The sequence below is a fragment of the Orcinus orca genome, chromosome 15 (genome assembly GCF_937001465.1).
Source record: "Orcinus orca chromosome 15, mOrcOrc1.1, whole genome shotgun sequence".
NCBI lineage: Eukaryota > Metazoa > Chordata > Mammalia > Artiodactyla > Delphinidae > Orcinus > Orcinus orca.
The window spans coordinates 49,072,591-49,089,467 of NC_064573.1; the positions used below are offsets into that span (position 1 = coordinate 49,072,591).

The 16,877-nt window shown below is 41.4% G+C and overlaps 1 protein-coding gene across 4 annotated transcripts in view; it reads left to right on the top strand.

Annotated features, from left to right (window-relative positions):
• OSBPL1A (oxysterol binding protein like 1A) overlaps window positions 1-16,877 on the top strand; it is a 213,516-nt gene that overhangs the window by 7,064 nt on the left and 189,575 nt on the right. For 2 of the 4 annotated variants that reach the window (XM_049697555.1, XM_049697556.1), the window contains exons 1-4: window positions 2,083-2,232; window positions 5,167-5,289; window positions 11,470-11,555; window positions 12,417-12,491. In XM_049697555.1, coding sequence (XP_049553512.1) covers window positions 5,169-5,289; window positions 11,470-11,555; window positions 12,417-12,491 — 282 coding nt within the window. In that variant the 5' untranslated portion in view covers window positions 2,083-2,232; window positions 5,167-5,168. Of the gene's footprint in view, window positions 1-2,082; window positions 2,233-5,166; window positions 5,290-11,469; window positions 11,556-12,416; window positions 12,492-16,877 lie in introns of those variants that run through there. The other 2 variants (XM_033435290.2, XM_004273743.3) reach the window with 1 other exon arrangement.

Consider the following 16,877-nt stretch of genomic DNA (forward strand, 5'->3'; position numbering starts at 1 on the left):
GATAGTAACACTGTGATAGTAGAGATAGGGAAAGTGTTGTTGGCCCTGGAGGTGATGGGGAAACTGCAGCTTCCTGTGGATGTCATGTTGGGCACCTTCCTAGCCCAAGCTGGCTACCTTCCTAGCCCAAGCTGGCCACCTAGATGCTGACCTGAGGAATAAAGTTTTGGGTACTATTGATGTATCAAATTCTGAATCTTCAGGTCTGCATAGACGGCAGTGGACTTTTAGTTATAATGGTTCTTGGATGAAGAAAAAACAATGAATGTTTTTATGTCTTGGTTTGGAACATCTTCTGAGTTTCTTTGCAGCATAGCTGAAAGGAACAGAATGATCATTTTGTTTTACTGTAGTACAGCTATCATTTTAAGAAGTTTGCTTGGTCTTTAAATTACAGGTATTTTTGGAGTTGTGCTATTTTGACTGGGTGTTAGAGCCACTAGGAAATAATTTTGTTATAAAATTGTGTTTTTACTGTTTTCTGCTCCTAACATAAAGTAATTTGTTTATGGAAGTACGTTCTAAATGTATATATGATTTTACAAAATTGTTTCTAAAGGGAGATGGGGGAAGTGTCAGCCCACCCCGCAACTCCTACCACTCCTTTCTAAAGTAATAGAAGTTTATAAAGGAAAAGTGTTGAAAATGCCTGTTTGCATTTTGGAATTTACCCTCAAGGTCTTGCTTATTTGACTAAGTCCTAGGTGTTACAGTTGGCACACCTTTAGAGTCTGCTCAGCCTGTAGGTAGAGTAGCTAGTTTTAATGGATGTGGTGGGAAATTGCTTTAAAAAGGAGAGAATGAATTGTTTTAAGAATATTTTTTAATCAGACAGGTGCCTGTGTTAAAATGAACAGATATGGAATTTAGGCATAGAGCAACAAGAGTTTTAATTTTCTGTCTTGGTGAAATTTAACTGGCCTTGTACCCTTTTTAATTTTCAAACAACCTATTTACCTCTGTTACCTCTCCCCTCCATGCCCCCCTCCCCATCCTGTCTCATAGTAAGACTCCTCTTGCCTATGAAGATACCTAAGAATCTGTTTATCTTCGTAGGAAATTGGCAGCGTCAGACAGGAAGGAGCTCTGCTCAGCTCCCCACCGGCCCCTTAACTACCCTCTGCCCTGCCCCCGGCCTTAGTGTGGTGCTTCCTCTTTTCAAGGCTGATCCTTGCTTGGGCTTTTCATCCACCTACTTCAGGCTCCTCTAGGATCTTTTTCATCTCTCTTCCCTCCTTTCTCCTGTCTTTCAAGCTTTTCCTCTCTTCTGTCTCTTGCCCCACAACCTACGAACGTGCCCAGGTATCTAATATCCGAAAACTGAAGCTATCCCCAGCCCTTCAAAACAGAGTTGCTTTCAAGGAATCTGCTGTACTCTCTCCCCATCATCCCACTTTCACTCTCAATTTACCCACATCTATTTGCCTCTGTCATTTCTACTTAAAGTATTCTTGAGCTCATCAGTGGCCTAGCTGCCAAACCAGTCGGCATTTTCAGGCCTTGTCCTTGCTCTTCCTTTGACATTTCACACCTATCCAACCTCTTGAAACACTCTCGCCTCTTGGTTTCAGAGCTATCGCCCTCTCCTGTCCCCCTGTCCGTGCTTAGACCTTTCTTGCTGGATCATAGTGACTGGCCGCCTTCACCTTCAGTGTTGGTCTTCTCCCAGTAAGAGGTCTTATTTACCCCTATGATTTTAATGACTACTGACGTGCTGATAACTCCCCCCATTTTAATTCTAGCCTAAACTTTCTTTTTGTTTCTTTCTTTCTTTCTTTCTTTTTTTTTGCGGTACGCGGGCCTCTCACTGCTGTGGCCTCTCCTGTTGTGGAGCACAGGCTCCGGACGCGCAGGCTCAGCGGCCATGGCTCACGGGCCCAGCCGCTCCGCCGCATGTGGGATCTTCCCGGACCGGGGCATCAACCCATGTCCCCTGCATCGGCAGGTGGACTCTCAACCACTGCGCCACCAGGGAAGCCCAAGCCTAAACTTTCTTTTGCTCAGGCTGGTATTAGCTGATTGCTTATTGGACATCTCCCTCTCTGTTTCCCACAGGAATCTCAAACTCACCACGACCAAATGGAATCACATCTTCAACCAAGATTGTTTCTGGTGTAACAGTTGTCCATCAGGGTTGGAAACCTTCTTCATCCTGCTGGTCTTGGTGACCTCATTTTTCAAGTCCCTGCTTAAATTTCACTTTCTCTGTGATTCCTTCCCATACTAATGCAGGTAAAGGGCTGATCATTCCCTTTGTCCTCTGTACAGCCACTGTCCCTTGTTCATTACTGTACTTGGCACATTTGATATGATTGTGTGCATGTTTGCCCTGTCTGGGGGACAGGGACTGTATTGTCCATCATCATACCTCCAGTGCCTGTAGCAGTCTCTGTCATTGATGGGTACTCAGCAAACCTTTGAATAACTCTTAATTCCAATTGCAGCACTAATGAGCAGCTGTCGTGGTTAATATATTATAATGAACTGTTTAAGTAGATAATAGATTTAATTTTACCCTCTTCATATTTATTTTACAGAAGTTGAAAAACTTAAAAAAAAATTTTTTTTTCTGTAAACCCAATGTAGTGAGAACCCAAGGTAATAATAAACAATTTCTAGTATGTTCTGAAGATACTTACTTCAAATGTTCTTTGATTCATTCTTAAAAAGCAGGAAAAGGGGGCTTCCCTGGTGGCGCAGTGGTTGAGAGTCCGCCTGCCGATGCAGGGGACACGGGTTCCTGCCCCGGTCCGGGAAGATCCCACATGCCACGGAGTAGCTGGGCCCGTGAGCCATGGCCACTGAGCCTGTGCGTCCGGAGCCTGTGCTCTGCAACGGGAGAGGTCACAACAGTGAGAGGCCTGCGTACTGCCAAAAAAAAAAAAAAAAAAAACAGGAAAATGATATTTCTATTGTCCTATCTTCAAGTTCACTGATTCTTCTGCCTGCTCAAATCTGCTTTTGAATCCCTCAAGTGAATTTTTCATTTCAGTTATTGTACTTTTCAGCTGCAAAATTTCTTTTTGGTTTCCTTTTAGGCTTTTATTCTCTTAGGACATCTCTTATTTTCTCCACCCACAGCTAAAGAATACTTTCACCATTGTTCTGTCTAAACAAAATTCAGGGGAAAAATTGTTATTAAAAAAATTTCCTTCTGAAATTCAAGAAAATATAGACATATTTACAATCTAAGAAATTATATGCAATCTAGCCATGCTTTTTTTTTTTTTTTTTTTTTGGAGGGCATACCATGCACTTGTGGGTTCTTAGTTCCCCAACCAGGGATTAAACCTGAGCCCTGGGCAGTGAAAGCGTGGAGTCCTAACCACTGGACCACCAGGGAATTCCCTAGGCTTTCTGTCTCTTTAAGTTTGTTCATACATTTTCTTGACTTTTTTCATATATTCATTTAGTTCTTTGAGCATTTTTAAGACATTTTTTGAAGTCTTTGTCTAGAATATCTGCCATCAGTCCTTTTTCAGGGACAGTTTCTGTTGATTTATTTTTTTCCTTTGAAGGGGCCCTGCTTTCCTGTTTTCTTTATATGCCTTGTGATTTTTTTTTTTTTGGGCTGCTGAAAACTGGACATTTGAATCTAATGTAGTAACTCTAGAAATCAAATACTCCTCTTCCTAGGGGTTTGCTAATTTTTTGTCATTTTTTTGTTTGTTTCTTTTTGATTGTTGTAGACTGCTTTTCTGCTGAGGGCCAGCCTAAACTTAAGGTTGTCCCATGTCTTTTTTGAGACTTTGGTGGGCATGAACAGTCACATTGTAATTTTCCCCATATATGCAGTTGTTTGTGAATGTCCTAGTCTTTAAAAGAGGGAAATTAAGGGGAAATTTAAGCGGGAAAACAGAAAAAAAGAAGAGGGGGGAAAAAGGTTGCTGGCCCTTTAAATCCTCTGGCAGTCCAGGCCACCGGAGAGGCTTGCAGCAAGGGTGCCGGTGCAACAACAATGGCTGCCCACTTCTTTGTCTGCATTTCTGTGGTCAGAAGCAGCGATCAGTGATCAGAGCCTGCCTCCCCAGTATTTGGAGGACAGGGTCCTTTTTGCTGATGGTGGGCTCCAGCAAGCTGCTCCAGAAGCACATGCACAGGTGCCTGCTGAGTGGCTGGAGGTGGGGGTAGGGAGCTGCTACCCCTAAGAGCTGAAATTAACCACATTTAGCTTCCAAGTCTTCCCTGGCAGTTGCAAGCCTTCTGGAGGTTCCAGAGTTCCAAAGAATTGTTAGTTACATCAGACAGAGTTGGCCAGTGCAGTTGTTGTGTAGGTGGGGAGACAGATCCTTGGTATTTGTTACTTGGCTATCTCCTGGAACCCTCTGTGTATTTTGAAATTATTTCATCTTGTCAAATTGTTGCCTCTCCCTCTGCAACATATGAAGGATTGTGTGAATGTTATTATAATATATAATATGCCTAATATTATTAGCAGTTTACTGGAGTGCACATTTTTTGTTAATTCCAGCATTTGGTGTGTTTAATTGTTTTATCTTTGCTAATCAGGTAGGCAAAAAAATATCATTGTGTTTGATTTATTTGCATTTAACTGATTATTAGTATGAAAGAAATTTGTATTTTTTCTGGGAATTGCTGTTCATAACGTTTTGACATCAGTGCTTTAAATTTGGTTGTAGTCCTTTATAGTTGGCTTGAGGCTTGGGAAGAAAATATGAGAGTTTATTTGTAAGTATCGTAGCTCCAGGATCCTTATCTGTAATTTATTTTCTCACAAGTTTCTCACATTGTGTTAATTTACATTTCAGCCTTATGATATTTCTATACAAACTGCTGAATTGCCGTATTTTAACTTTATATCTGGTTATTGATGTTGTACTAATAACTATTTACAAAATACCTTTCATAGACACAGTCTTAAAACAGGTCATGAGGTTGATTGTATTTTGCAGGTGAGGAAACGGAAGCTTTGAGAGAGTAAGAAACTTGCTCAGATGTCCAGTGCACTTCTTCAGTAATAATACAAAGGGCACGGAGTCTCAAGGTCAAGTTTTGGCCCTGCAGCTGATTCATTTAATCAGTTCTTGTGTCTATCTTATTAGCTGCAGAATGAAGATGATTTTTTTCCCTTTTATCTGTTAGATAATATCCAAAAGCTAATATATGTTCTTCCATAATAGCAATGTTATTATTTTTTAAATCTAGAAATGAGCACAGAAGCAGAGCAACAGCTTCTCCATCATGCCAGAAACGGCAACGCTGAAGAAGTAAGACAGTTATTGGAAACCATGGAAAGGAATGAAGTAACTGCTGACATTAACTGCAAAGGTAACCTTTGAATGGATTTTTTAGCTTTTTCTTATGAGTATGCACTACTTTATCATTTATTTAGCACTAATCTTTCTGAACTTGAAATAAATTTTCATCTCTTATCCTAGGAAGAACCCCCATAAGAGTGGATACTCTCCTCCTCCCCTCTAAGTCAGAGAAATTGAGATCCAGTCTTAATATTGTCATGGGTCCTAAACCTTATGAACTACAAGGGTGACCCCCGAGTCCACAGGATGCATGCTATGATAATTTCTTTTTCTCGAAGACGTTGTAGGTGAAGCGTGTGAAGTACCTTAGAAATATTGTCAGACAGGATCCTACCCTCACTGAGATTAGTAGATTACTAGCTCACACTAGTCTGCGTTGCACAATATGTACAGAATATGGAAGCTATGAAGTGCAGGGTGTTAGGGAACATATAAGAAGTATGTAACTGGAACTCGAAGGATTAGCTTCTTGGAGGAAATTATTCTAAGGTGATATATGAAGAGTACGTAGACTTAACCAAGTAAAAATAGAGAAGAAAGGGGGTCAAGGCAGAAGAAACGTCATATGCCAAGGTCCTGAGGTGAGAAGCAGCCCAGATGGCAAGGGCTTTTGCAGGCAGGAGGGGTGAGGGATAAGGCTAGGTGGGTAGGCAGCAGCCAAATCACAATGTGCCTTGTGTAGCAAGGTTACAAGTATATTAAACTCAGGGGTGCAGAGAAATAGGCTTTATTTTCTAAATTGGCTCTGACATTTCAACAAGCGCCTTCTCATTTTGGGAGTTTGGAGGACTAAATATAAGTCTTTGGGTCCCTCCATTTCAGTAGCTCTTTTGATAAATGATTGGCCTCCCAGAGCCTCTCACCTGTGTCCTCCCCGTCTCACCTGAGGTGGCCTGTAAATGTCAAGGCGAGCCTTGTTCTGTGTGGACGGCCTTGGTTCCTTGGTAACCTGTCTTCCTAGTGCCCCTGAAGCATTTGTAGCTGAAGTAAAACTCAGAGTCAAATGCAGGTTTTTCATAAGCACAGGTGGTGCTCCTTGGCTGTGTTGGGAGTCTCATCCTGGCTCTTGCTGGCTTTGTGTCACCCTGAACCTCTCATGTCTCCCTCTGGCCCGTGGCCTAGGCTTGCTGGTTCACCTCGGCCACACTCCTGTGGGTGTGGCCTTGGGGGTGTTGAGTGACCCATGGGGGCTCGGAGCAGCTCTAGGTAGCCAACATTTGGCCTTCCCGCTGCCTGCACTACTGAGTTTGCTTTGACGTGGCCACCGTGCAGGTTGGTGCTAGGCTAGGTGGCCTGGTAGGGGACCTTTTCCTAGCATCCTACATGCCACTGCCTGTTCTCACTCACGACTTATCTCACTCTCCGGGCTTAGAATCAGGAGCCGCATGCGCCGTTTTACGTCTTTACCTCTCCCACAGCCCTCTGTCACTGACGGGTATTTTGTTCTGCTGTGTCACATTCTCCTCCTGTCATAGAGCAGCAAACTTCATGGCCTCACCCTCCGTGTGGAAGGAGTATTACCTTCGTAGCAGTGAAGAAACCACGCTCTGAGTTGTCCAGAAATTATAGTCTGAGTCGGTTCTTGGAATGCTAAAGGAATTCTAAAAATCCTTCTCATCCTTCAATAGAAACCCGGTTCTTAATCTTTGCCTTGGGGTTCTGTTTTGAATGCCAGAAACATGCCTGGTTTGATGATCTTCAGCAACCCTTTACTTTCTACCGATCACCCCCCCCCCCCATGGTTGCCTCAGGCTAGTTAGTGGAGAGTCACCTACTTGGAAATGTAAAACTGAGAGACAGATGTTACTGCTTTTTCAAAATTTCACCCTCATTATACCTGTCAGTCAGACTTGTCTGAAGGGCAGTTTGAAGGGTTTATGTAGAGGAACAAGGTAATCAGGTGATGTGAGTTCACCCAACAGAAGTGAGTGGGGAGGGCTGGGGCTGGGGGTGTGAGTGTCTCCATATGGGAATCACTGTGCCTGGCATTTCTTGGTTTTCTTTTCTATCTCATTTTGTTTTTCCAAACCCTGAGAAATTGAGAAAATGGTAAAGTGTAGTATAATTCTTCTGCAAGAATTAAAGCTCAACAATCAACATAGAGATGTTACTGGTTGGGAGGAATCCACTAATGTCAAGTTTAAGGGGGAGAGAGAAGCACTGACGTGCATTTGAAGGTTAAGGTCAACACTTCTAGGCTAGGGGCACAAAGGAAGAGCTAATTGGGCAGTTTGGCTTGTAGCTGTTGCCGTTACGAGTGTGTGTTCATGGTCCCGTCTGTTGCTAATGGCGAGACATTCTTGCAAATGAAATAAATACTAATATGTTTATACGCATAGCATGCTTTGTATAAATTCTATGAGTGATCTAAAAGATAAGTTTTTGAAAGCAAAATAAGAGCTTATATCGGCAACATGAACACGTGATTTTTTTTTTTTTTTTGTGGTAGGCAGGCCTCTCACTGTTGTGGCCTCTCCCGTTGCGGAGCACAGGCTCCGGACACGCAGGCCCAGCGGCCATGGCTCACGGGCCCAGCCGTTCCGCGGCATGTGGGATCTTCCCGGACTGGGGCACGAACCCGTATCCCCTGCATCGGCAGGCAGACTCTCAACCACTGCGCCACCAGGGAAGCCCTCAACACATGATTTTGTGTAGTGCTGTCCTGTTGCTTTGCTGGAAGGTCTGCATGGGAAATTACTTGAGTATTACCCATAACGTCTGCTGGTGTTTCCCAGTGTTTAATACTCAGTATAGGGTACAGTTTTCTGTAAATATTTCCAAACTTGATATTTCTTATTGATAAAAAATTTTGGGTGTCCATAATTTGTAAAGAGTATAAAGGATATCTGGAGCATTTTTATTTCGTGACTTAATAGCTCATTTATTTGCTTATTTTTTATGTAGATACTGATTTATTGATAGGGGAAAGTATCTCTGCTACATTATTTACCAAAGTGAAATTAAAAAGTGGATTTTAATTATTAAAGATTATCAAGAACTTGTAGAGTATGGCCCTTGTTTTTTTTTAAACATTTTTACTGGTATTTGGAGTATTTTAAGAATTATTTAGGATTCTGTAAATTTTGACTTCTTGATTCAGAATCCCATGTGGAAGCACTAGATGGTGAGGAGACCCGTTCAGAAGCAGCAACTCAGAGGAGACTGTTGTGGTTAAATGGGAGTAGAAGCAATGGGAATGGTGAAAAGTAGGTATCGTTAACATTTAGGAGGTAGAATTGATAGGACTGATTAAGTTGGGCGGGGGTGAAAAGGAGAAAGGCAGACAAGAGTGGTGCTTATTTCTGACTTGAGAAGGGAGGTGAATAATGGGGCAGTTCATTGTGAAAACGATGTGGGAGGGGGAACAGGTGTTTTTTCTGTGTACATGTGTATGTGTAAGGTAAGTGAATTCAGCTTTGTACCTCCTGAGCGTAAGGTATTCTTGTATCGTCCAAATGGAGGTGAATAGTAGAGAGTTGGAAATGGAAATATGGATTTTGAAGTGAAGAGCCTATAAACAAAGCAGTGAGAAGGGGCCAAGAGGTGTGGTTATTGGAGATTCTAGTAATGAAGGCTAATCAGAGAAAGTGGAGTTTCCACAGAGCCCTGGGAAGAAGTGCAGAGCTGTGGAGGCTCTTGACCTGGGCTGTCAGATGCCGTCCAGTGACGCGGTACGCTGGCTGCTGAAAAGTGCCCCTAGGATCCAGTGACACCATGTATTGGTAAAAGTTGAGGACAGTTTTAGTGATGTGGTGGGAAATGAACCTGGTCTGCAGTGGGTGGGTAGCTGATGGGAGGGAACGCAAGGTGGGAAGCGTGAAGACTGGGCGGGGGGGAGGAGAGTGAGGAGGACAAGGGCCGGAGGGCGCCCGGGACTGGGGGGGGGGGGTTGGGTGCTTTTGCTTGTTAGGTGGATGAGACGCAAATCCTCACCTGCTCCTTCCTATTCTCAACTAAAGAGGGAGAGGTTGAGGATGAGGAAAAGGAGTACTTGGGAAGCAGGGGGGCATGGGATCCAGGATCCAGGAAGTGTGATGATTCTGAGGCCTCAGGAGGAAGGATGGGCGCCTGTGGGTAGAGGTATGGGGTGGATTTGGTGCCAGGAAGCCCAGGGAATCCTATGAAAGCTTCTCTTTTCTTTGTGAAGCTAAGAGATCAGATCATTTGCTAAGAGGCAGGTGTCTGGGTAAGAGGCTTGAGGGGAGTGGTGAGGATTGAAATACCTGTGCTGGAACATAGGAGGGACACCTGCACGGCAGTGTGGAAAGGATTGCCGGGCAGCAGTGAAGGCTTTGCTGAAGTATGAGATCCTGACTTTATGGAGCCATGAATCCACAAGGTTTTGTTATTTTTCTTCCACCACTGTTAGCAACCTGGGTGTGGTTATAGAAAAATTGAGCTAGTGTGTTTATCAGGCTTTGGGGTTTTTCTAGGCTGCTGTGACAAAGATAGGATATTGAGGATATTGTTGAAGTGAGGGACCAAGAAATATATGCTGGATTTACCGAAGGAAGTGAAGATGGTGGGGGTATTTACATAGAGGGAAAGCGATTAAAGAACTGGAGGGTCAGTTCAGTTGAAGAGCAAGTCTGGGGGTTTGCCTGTGTGAGGAAGTGGGAAAGTGGGCACTCTGTGTTCCTGAGTTCAGACGTGATGACATCCAGACTCTGGCCCTGGGGTTGGGTACCTGATGTGGAGCAGAGGCCAGGTTTGCGGGGAAGTGAGGGAAGCTGAGAATCGGAGACACCAGTATACTGGCTCGTAGTAGTCACCCCTAGGATGGTGGCAGGATTTGCTGCAGGGAGAAAGACTGCTGCCCAGAGTTAACTGGTGAGGGGTGAGCCACTGGAGGCCGGTAGATGGCGGCAGAGAAAGCATTTGCAGGGCTGGTAGCGGTGCTTAATGTCAGAAGCCTCAGAGGAGGGGTTGTAACATGAGAGAGGTCATTGACCAAAGACCACGTTGGGTTTTGACGTGGGAATTCACGTGGCTCTGTGCCGTGAGGACCAGTGGGGGTGTGGGAACGGGGGAGCCTCCCGCCCGAGGGATGAAGGAGAGTCATTGTCATCAGGAAGAGCTAGGTTAAGGACAGAGGGTAAAGAGAAATGTTCCATGCAGTAGACCATGGCTCTAGGACGTATTGCCTGTGGAATTAGGGGTTCCAGAGGGCACCCATTTGAGAGGGAACAGTTATAGGAGTTTGGTAAGTGGCAAACAGTCACAGGGACACTGTTGGCGGTGACAGTCCCTCTGGGAGCTCTTAGAGCCCTGTTCTGGGTACACTGAGGCTGGTGGTGGGCTTTCTGTTGGCCCCAAACCTGAAATCCAGGAGCCGAGGGCAGCTGTTAACCTCCACCTCCTCCCAGGGAGAGCCGGGCAGCCTGCTGCTGGGCTTCGGGAGACCCTCTGGGGCGGTGGTGGGCTTTCACGGCTTTCATAGGCTGTATTCTCTCAAGCTTCATTTGGAATTTTGGAGATCTTCTGAAGCTCTCTCAGCTCTAAGCTATAATGCCCTATTTTTTTTTTCCTAAATTGAATTAATGTAGCTCGTTTTCACCACGCTCAGTTGTTTTATACCTCTCCTCAGCTGGGATCTGACATTTCGTTGCTTTTAATTTGGGTTCTTGTTATCTAGTTGGACTCTCCCATGCTGGTAACACTTATCCTCATTACCTGTGATTTTATCTGAAGTCAAGGCTCTGTTTTCAGTCACCGCCTGCAGCGCCGACAGCTTGCTAAACGCTGCAGGAAAGATTGGTTCCCAGTTCCCCTTTCTGTCCACTCTCCTGACATGGGACAGGTTTTCAACAAGAGGTGCTTTTCAGGAAATGCTGTGCCAAGAGACCCACGTGTTCGTTTGCTGATGGCGGGGTGGTTAGACACTCGCTCGGCACCTTAGAGCCGCAGACCAGTTTGAATGTAACCCCCATCAAGTCTCCTTCCACCCTGTTAAGAGTGAGGACGTCGAGTTAGGAAGGTGGCTGCAGAATCTGTGTCCTTTGAGTTCTGACCCATCTCGCTCAGAACATGTATTACAGTGTCATGTCTCCTGCCTCTCACTCATCAGCAGTGCAGTGTGAAAGGGAGCCACCGGCCAATGTGTTGGAGCAGAGTATTAAGGAGAAATTAATTTTATTGTTCAGTTACCTCAGTAACATCTAAAAATACCTCTTTCCTTTTTTTTTTTTAGGAAGAAGTAAGTCTAATTTGGGCTGGACACCTCTTCATCTGGCCTGCTATTTTGGACATAGACAAGTGGTCCAGGATCTGTTAAAGGTATATGTATGGCTTTAATTTTTAAATAAATAAAATACGGCTATTATGGAAATTATAAACGTCTTGAAAAAGCCGTCTGGGCCATGATGCATAATGGCCTGTTCAAAGCAGTTGCTAATCACTTAATTGTTCTTTGCTAAATACATGAATTAGGGTAGCCTGACTAATTAAAATTCTGTTTTTTCAATCATTTGATTTTTACATCATTGACTATTTAGAGTTGCAAAAATGGACATATGAATTAATGAAGATACTACGTTGTTTTTTGAGCATAGTTAAAAAAATGACCAAAGCACATCCTTTGTAATTAAAAAATAATGTCAGAATCTCTTAATGAGCACGCTGTAACTTAAGAACTCATATTTCTCAATTCTGTGATGAATAATTTTTCACACATACTGATATTTCTGAAATTGGGTTTCATCTTAAAATTGATCTGGTGGCCCCAAACCTGAAATCCATGAGCTAAGGCAGCCCTTAAACCTCCAGCTCCTCCACCATTTAAATGGTGGCATCTTTTTCTTTTTTTTCCTTAAACTCATTAAATTAAATTGGTGGAGAAAATGTGCTATTTTATTCAGAGACGGTTCTCCTTTTTTTCAATATGAGTGTTTCTAAAGTAGAGCAAAGGGTATATAGATTTTTAAAGAAAAGTAGCTTTTTATTTTCTACCTATCAGGTAGATTTTTACTATAAGCTTACTGTTTTACTGTGAACTGAACTTATTTTTAGTAGTGACAACCAGTCAATATTAACAATTATTTTAATTTTTTAAATATTTAATATATTTTTAGGGAACTGTTTTCACCTTTGTATATTTCTTGATATGTGGAAGATGCTTAAAGCTTTCATGTTTACTAGGCTGGTGCAGAAGTAAATGTATTAAATGACATGGGAGACACGCCACTTCATCGGGCTGCCTTTACAGGACGAAAGGTGAAAAACATTCTCTGTTCAATGTTTGCAAGTGAAATATTTGGAAGAGCAGTCACAAATGTTTTCTCCTTATAACCCTAGGAATAGCAACTGCGAAAAGCCACAAAAAATGTATAAACCAGCATTTTGGGTTAAAAGACCTCACGCTCTTAGTGATGGACGGTGAGGTCAAGTACGAAGGTCATGGAGACTCTACCCTCATGTCCCTGATAGGAGCTCATTCAGTCTATGCTTGTGTCCTCCAGGGATGGGGAACTCCTGCACCTTCTTCATCTTCTTTCTATTTTTAAAACACTTTATTGGGGAATAATGTACACTGCATGAAACTCACCTGCTGTATAAGTGTACATTTCAATGATTTTTTTTATACATTTACACAGTTGTATGACCACAACCACAATCTAGTTTTGGGACATTTCCATTCCCCCAGAAAGTTTCCTCATGCCTGTTTGCATTCATTTCCTGCTTCTAGCCAAGCCTCAGGCTACTGCTGATTTACTTTCTGTTTCTAGATACTTGCTTTTTCTAGAAATTTCTTGTAAATGGGATCATACAAACATTTGTGTCTGAATTTTTAAATTTAGTATAATTTTGTTAAGGTTCAACCATGATGTAGCATGTATCAGTAATTCTTTTTATGGCTGAATGACATTTCATTGTATGGATATACCACATTTTTTAATCTATTCACTGTTTATTAGAAAGATTCTTTCCCCATTGTATTGCCTTGACACCTTTGTTGGAAATCAGTTGACCATAAATGTAAGGATTTATTTCTGGACTTTCTGTTCTCTTCTTTTGATCTGTATTTTATCCTTGCACCAATACCACACTGTCTTATTACATTACTTTGTAATTAATTTTTAAAATAATATTTATTTATTTGGCTGCTCTGGGTCTTCGTTGCCACATGCAGTGTCTCCACTGCCATGTGCAGTGTCTTTGTTGCCACGTGCAGTGTCTTCATTGCTGCATGAGGTATCTTCACTGCAGTGTGCAGGACCTTTAGTTGCAGCATGCGGGATCTAGTTCCCTGACCAGGGGTCAAACCTGGGCCCCCTGCATTGGAAGTGCAGACAGAGTCTTAACCGCTGGACTGCCAGGGAATTCCCTGTAATTAAGTTTTGATATTGGGTAGTGTAAGTTCTCCAACCTGTAATCTTTTGAAAAATTATTTTGGCTATTGTCAGTCAAAAGTTTGTGTTTCCATGTAAATGTTAAGATTATTCTATTAATTTCTATAAAAACACCTGTTGGAATTTTGATAGAGATTGTGTTGTCTTGAACCTGCAGATCAGTTTGGGAAGAAATGCCACTTTAACAACATTGTCTTCCAGTCTGTGAGCATCAAATGCCTCTCCATTTATTTAGATCTTTAATTTTTTTCAGCAGTGTTTTGAGGTTTTCAGTATACAGCTCTTATTCTCTTTTTGTTAAACTTCTATGCATTGTATTCTTTTTGGTGCTATTTTGAATGGAATTGTTCTCAATTTCTTGTTGCTATTATATAGAAAGACAGTGTTTATGTTGCTTTTCTGTCTTGTGTCCTTGCTGAATTTGCTTGTTAGTTCTAGTAGGTTTTTGTTGATTCCTTAAGATTTTCTATATACCAGATCATATCATCTGCAAAATAAAGACATTTATTGTACTTCTTCCTTTCCAGTCTGGATCCTTTTTCCCCTCTTTATTAGCTAGATTCTAGTATAGTGTTGAATAAATACAATGAGAGCAGAAATCTTTGCCTTATTTTTTGATCTTTGGGGAATAGCATCTAGTCTTTAACCAGTAAATATGATGTTAGTTGTAAGTTTCTCTTAGATGCCCTTTATTAGGTTGAGAAAGCTTTCTTGTATTTCTAGTCTATTGAGAGTTGTTTTTTTTAAATCGTGAATGGGTGTCAGATGTTTTTCCTCTGTCTTTTGAGATGATCATGTGATTTTTGTTTATTAATCTATTAATATGGTATATTACATTAATTTGGAGATTTCAAGCCAAACTTGCATTCCTGTATAAATCTCACTTGGTATTGGTTAATAATCCTTTTTATATGTTGCTGAATTCTAGTATTTTCTTAAGGATTTTTTGGGTGTGTATTCATGAGAGGTACTGCTCTGTAGTTTTCTTGAGATGTGTGTGTCTGGCTTTGGTAACAGGGTAATACTGGCCTCGTAGAATGAGTTGAGAAGTGTTCTTTCCTCTTCTGTTTTCCGAAAGGCTTGTGAAAGATTATTACTTCCTTAAATATTTGATAAAATTCACCAGTGAAACCATCTGTGCTTAGACTTCCTGTGTGGAAAGATCTTAAATTACTAAATCAATTTAATTATTTAATATAGATCTGTTCAGAGTTTCTACTTCTCCCCGAGTCAGTTTCGGTTATTTTCTTTCTAGATATTTTTCCATTTCACCTAAGTTGTCTAATTTGTTGGCATAAGGTTGTTAATAATATTAATATTATTTTATAATTTTCCTTGTGGTTTCTTCTTTGACCCACAGGTATATATAGAAGTATCTTGTTTGCCAAATATTTGGAGATGTACCAAATTTGTTTCCATTGTTGATTTCTAATTTAATTTCCCTTGTGATCAGGTAACTTACTTTGAATTGTGTTTTGAAGAATGTATTTTAAATTCTTTTATAATGTATTAGGAATTATTTTACAGTATAGCATTTGATCTATCCTAGAGAATGTTTATTGAGTGCTTGAAAAAAATGTAGCCTACTTTGAGGTGGAGTATTATATAAATGTAAATTAGGTTAAGTTAGTGATGGGGCTGTTCAGTTCTCTTATCCTTAACTGATTTTCTGCTTGTTTTATCGAATACTGAGAGTGAGGTATTGATGTCTCCAACTATGAATTCTTGAATTGTATATTTTTAATTTTGTCAGATTTTGCTTCATGAATTTTGTGAGGTGCATATCCATTTATAGTGGGATTATGTGGGATATGTTATATGGGATATGCCTTCCTGATGTGTATTGACCTTTTTGGTCATTATGAAATGTCTTTCTTTGCCTTCAGTAATATTTCTTACCAGAAAGTTTATTTTTTTTATGTTAATATAGCCAATCTAGCTGTCTTATAGTTACTGCTTATATTGTCTTTTCCTCTCCTTTTACATTCAACTTCCTCGTGTCTTTGAATCTAATGTGTGTTTGTTGTTGGCAGCATATAATTCAGTTGTATGTTTTTATCATCTGAAAATTTCTTCCTTTTGATTTAGTTTAGTCACATTTAGTTGTTAATAACTTTGGATTTACCTCTTCTATTTGTACTTGTTTTCTATATGTCTCAGGTTTTTTGTTCCTTAGTTCCTCTTTTACTGCCTTCTCTGGTTTTTTACAAATATTCTTTGGTATTTTATCCCTTTGGATATTAAACTTTTTGGACATATTTATAATAGCTTTATACTTCTTATCTGCTAAATTCAACATATGGGCCCATTAAAAGTCAGTTTCTAATACCTGCTTTTTTCAGACTGTGGGTCATACTTCCCTTTTTTTTGCATATCTCACAAGTTCTTTTTGAAAACTAGACATTGTATATAATATAATTTTAGCAACTCTGACCTTTTCCCCTTGAGGTTATTATTATTTTTTATTAACTTGTCTGGCCTTCATCTGTGAAATATAGAATGTGTCTGGCCTACTGATATCTCTGCTCTTTTAAAAAAAAAAATTGTTTTAATGTTTTAGCGTAGTTTCTCTTACGTACTGGCTGTTTGCATCCCCCTGAAATGCATATGTTCAAATCCCAAAGTGATGGTATTAGGGATGGGGCCTTTGGGAGGTGATTAGGCCATGGTGATAGAGCCTTTGTGAATGAAATTAGTTCCCTTATAAAGGAGACCCCAGAGAGCTCTCGTGCCCCTTCTGCCATGTGAGGACAAAGTGAGAAGATGGCCATCTGTGAACCAGGAAGCAGGCTCTCACCAGACACCAGATCTTGTTGTGCCTTGATCTTGGTCTTCCCGGCCTCCGAAAATGTGAGCAGTAAATCATGTTTAAGCCACCCAGTCTGTGGTGGTTTTGTTATGACACCCCAAATGGACTAAATTTCCTAGAGTTCACCCCTGCATCTACATAGCTTAGTGGTCAGCCAGTATCTGGGTAGAGGTTTTGCCCGAATACTCAGAAGCATAGAGCTTCTGCCCTCTGATGATGGATCTGTGTGTAGGTTGGGGAGCAGCCATTCCTCACTTCTGCTTCTGCTTCCTGTGGGGCCTTCTTCTGTTTCTCCTGCACAGTCAGCCAGGAATGTATGGGCAGCTTACCTTGTCCTTTTTTGGGTCTCTCATTTCCAGGCTGTTTTGCCATTTGCCCCATGTGGTGGGCATTAATAATGGCCCTCCAGAGACGTTCTCATCCTAGTCCCCAAAGCCTGTG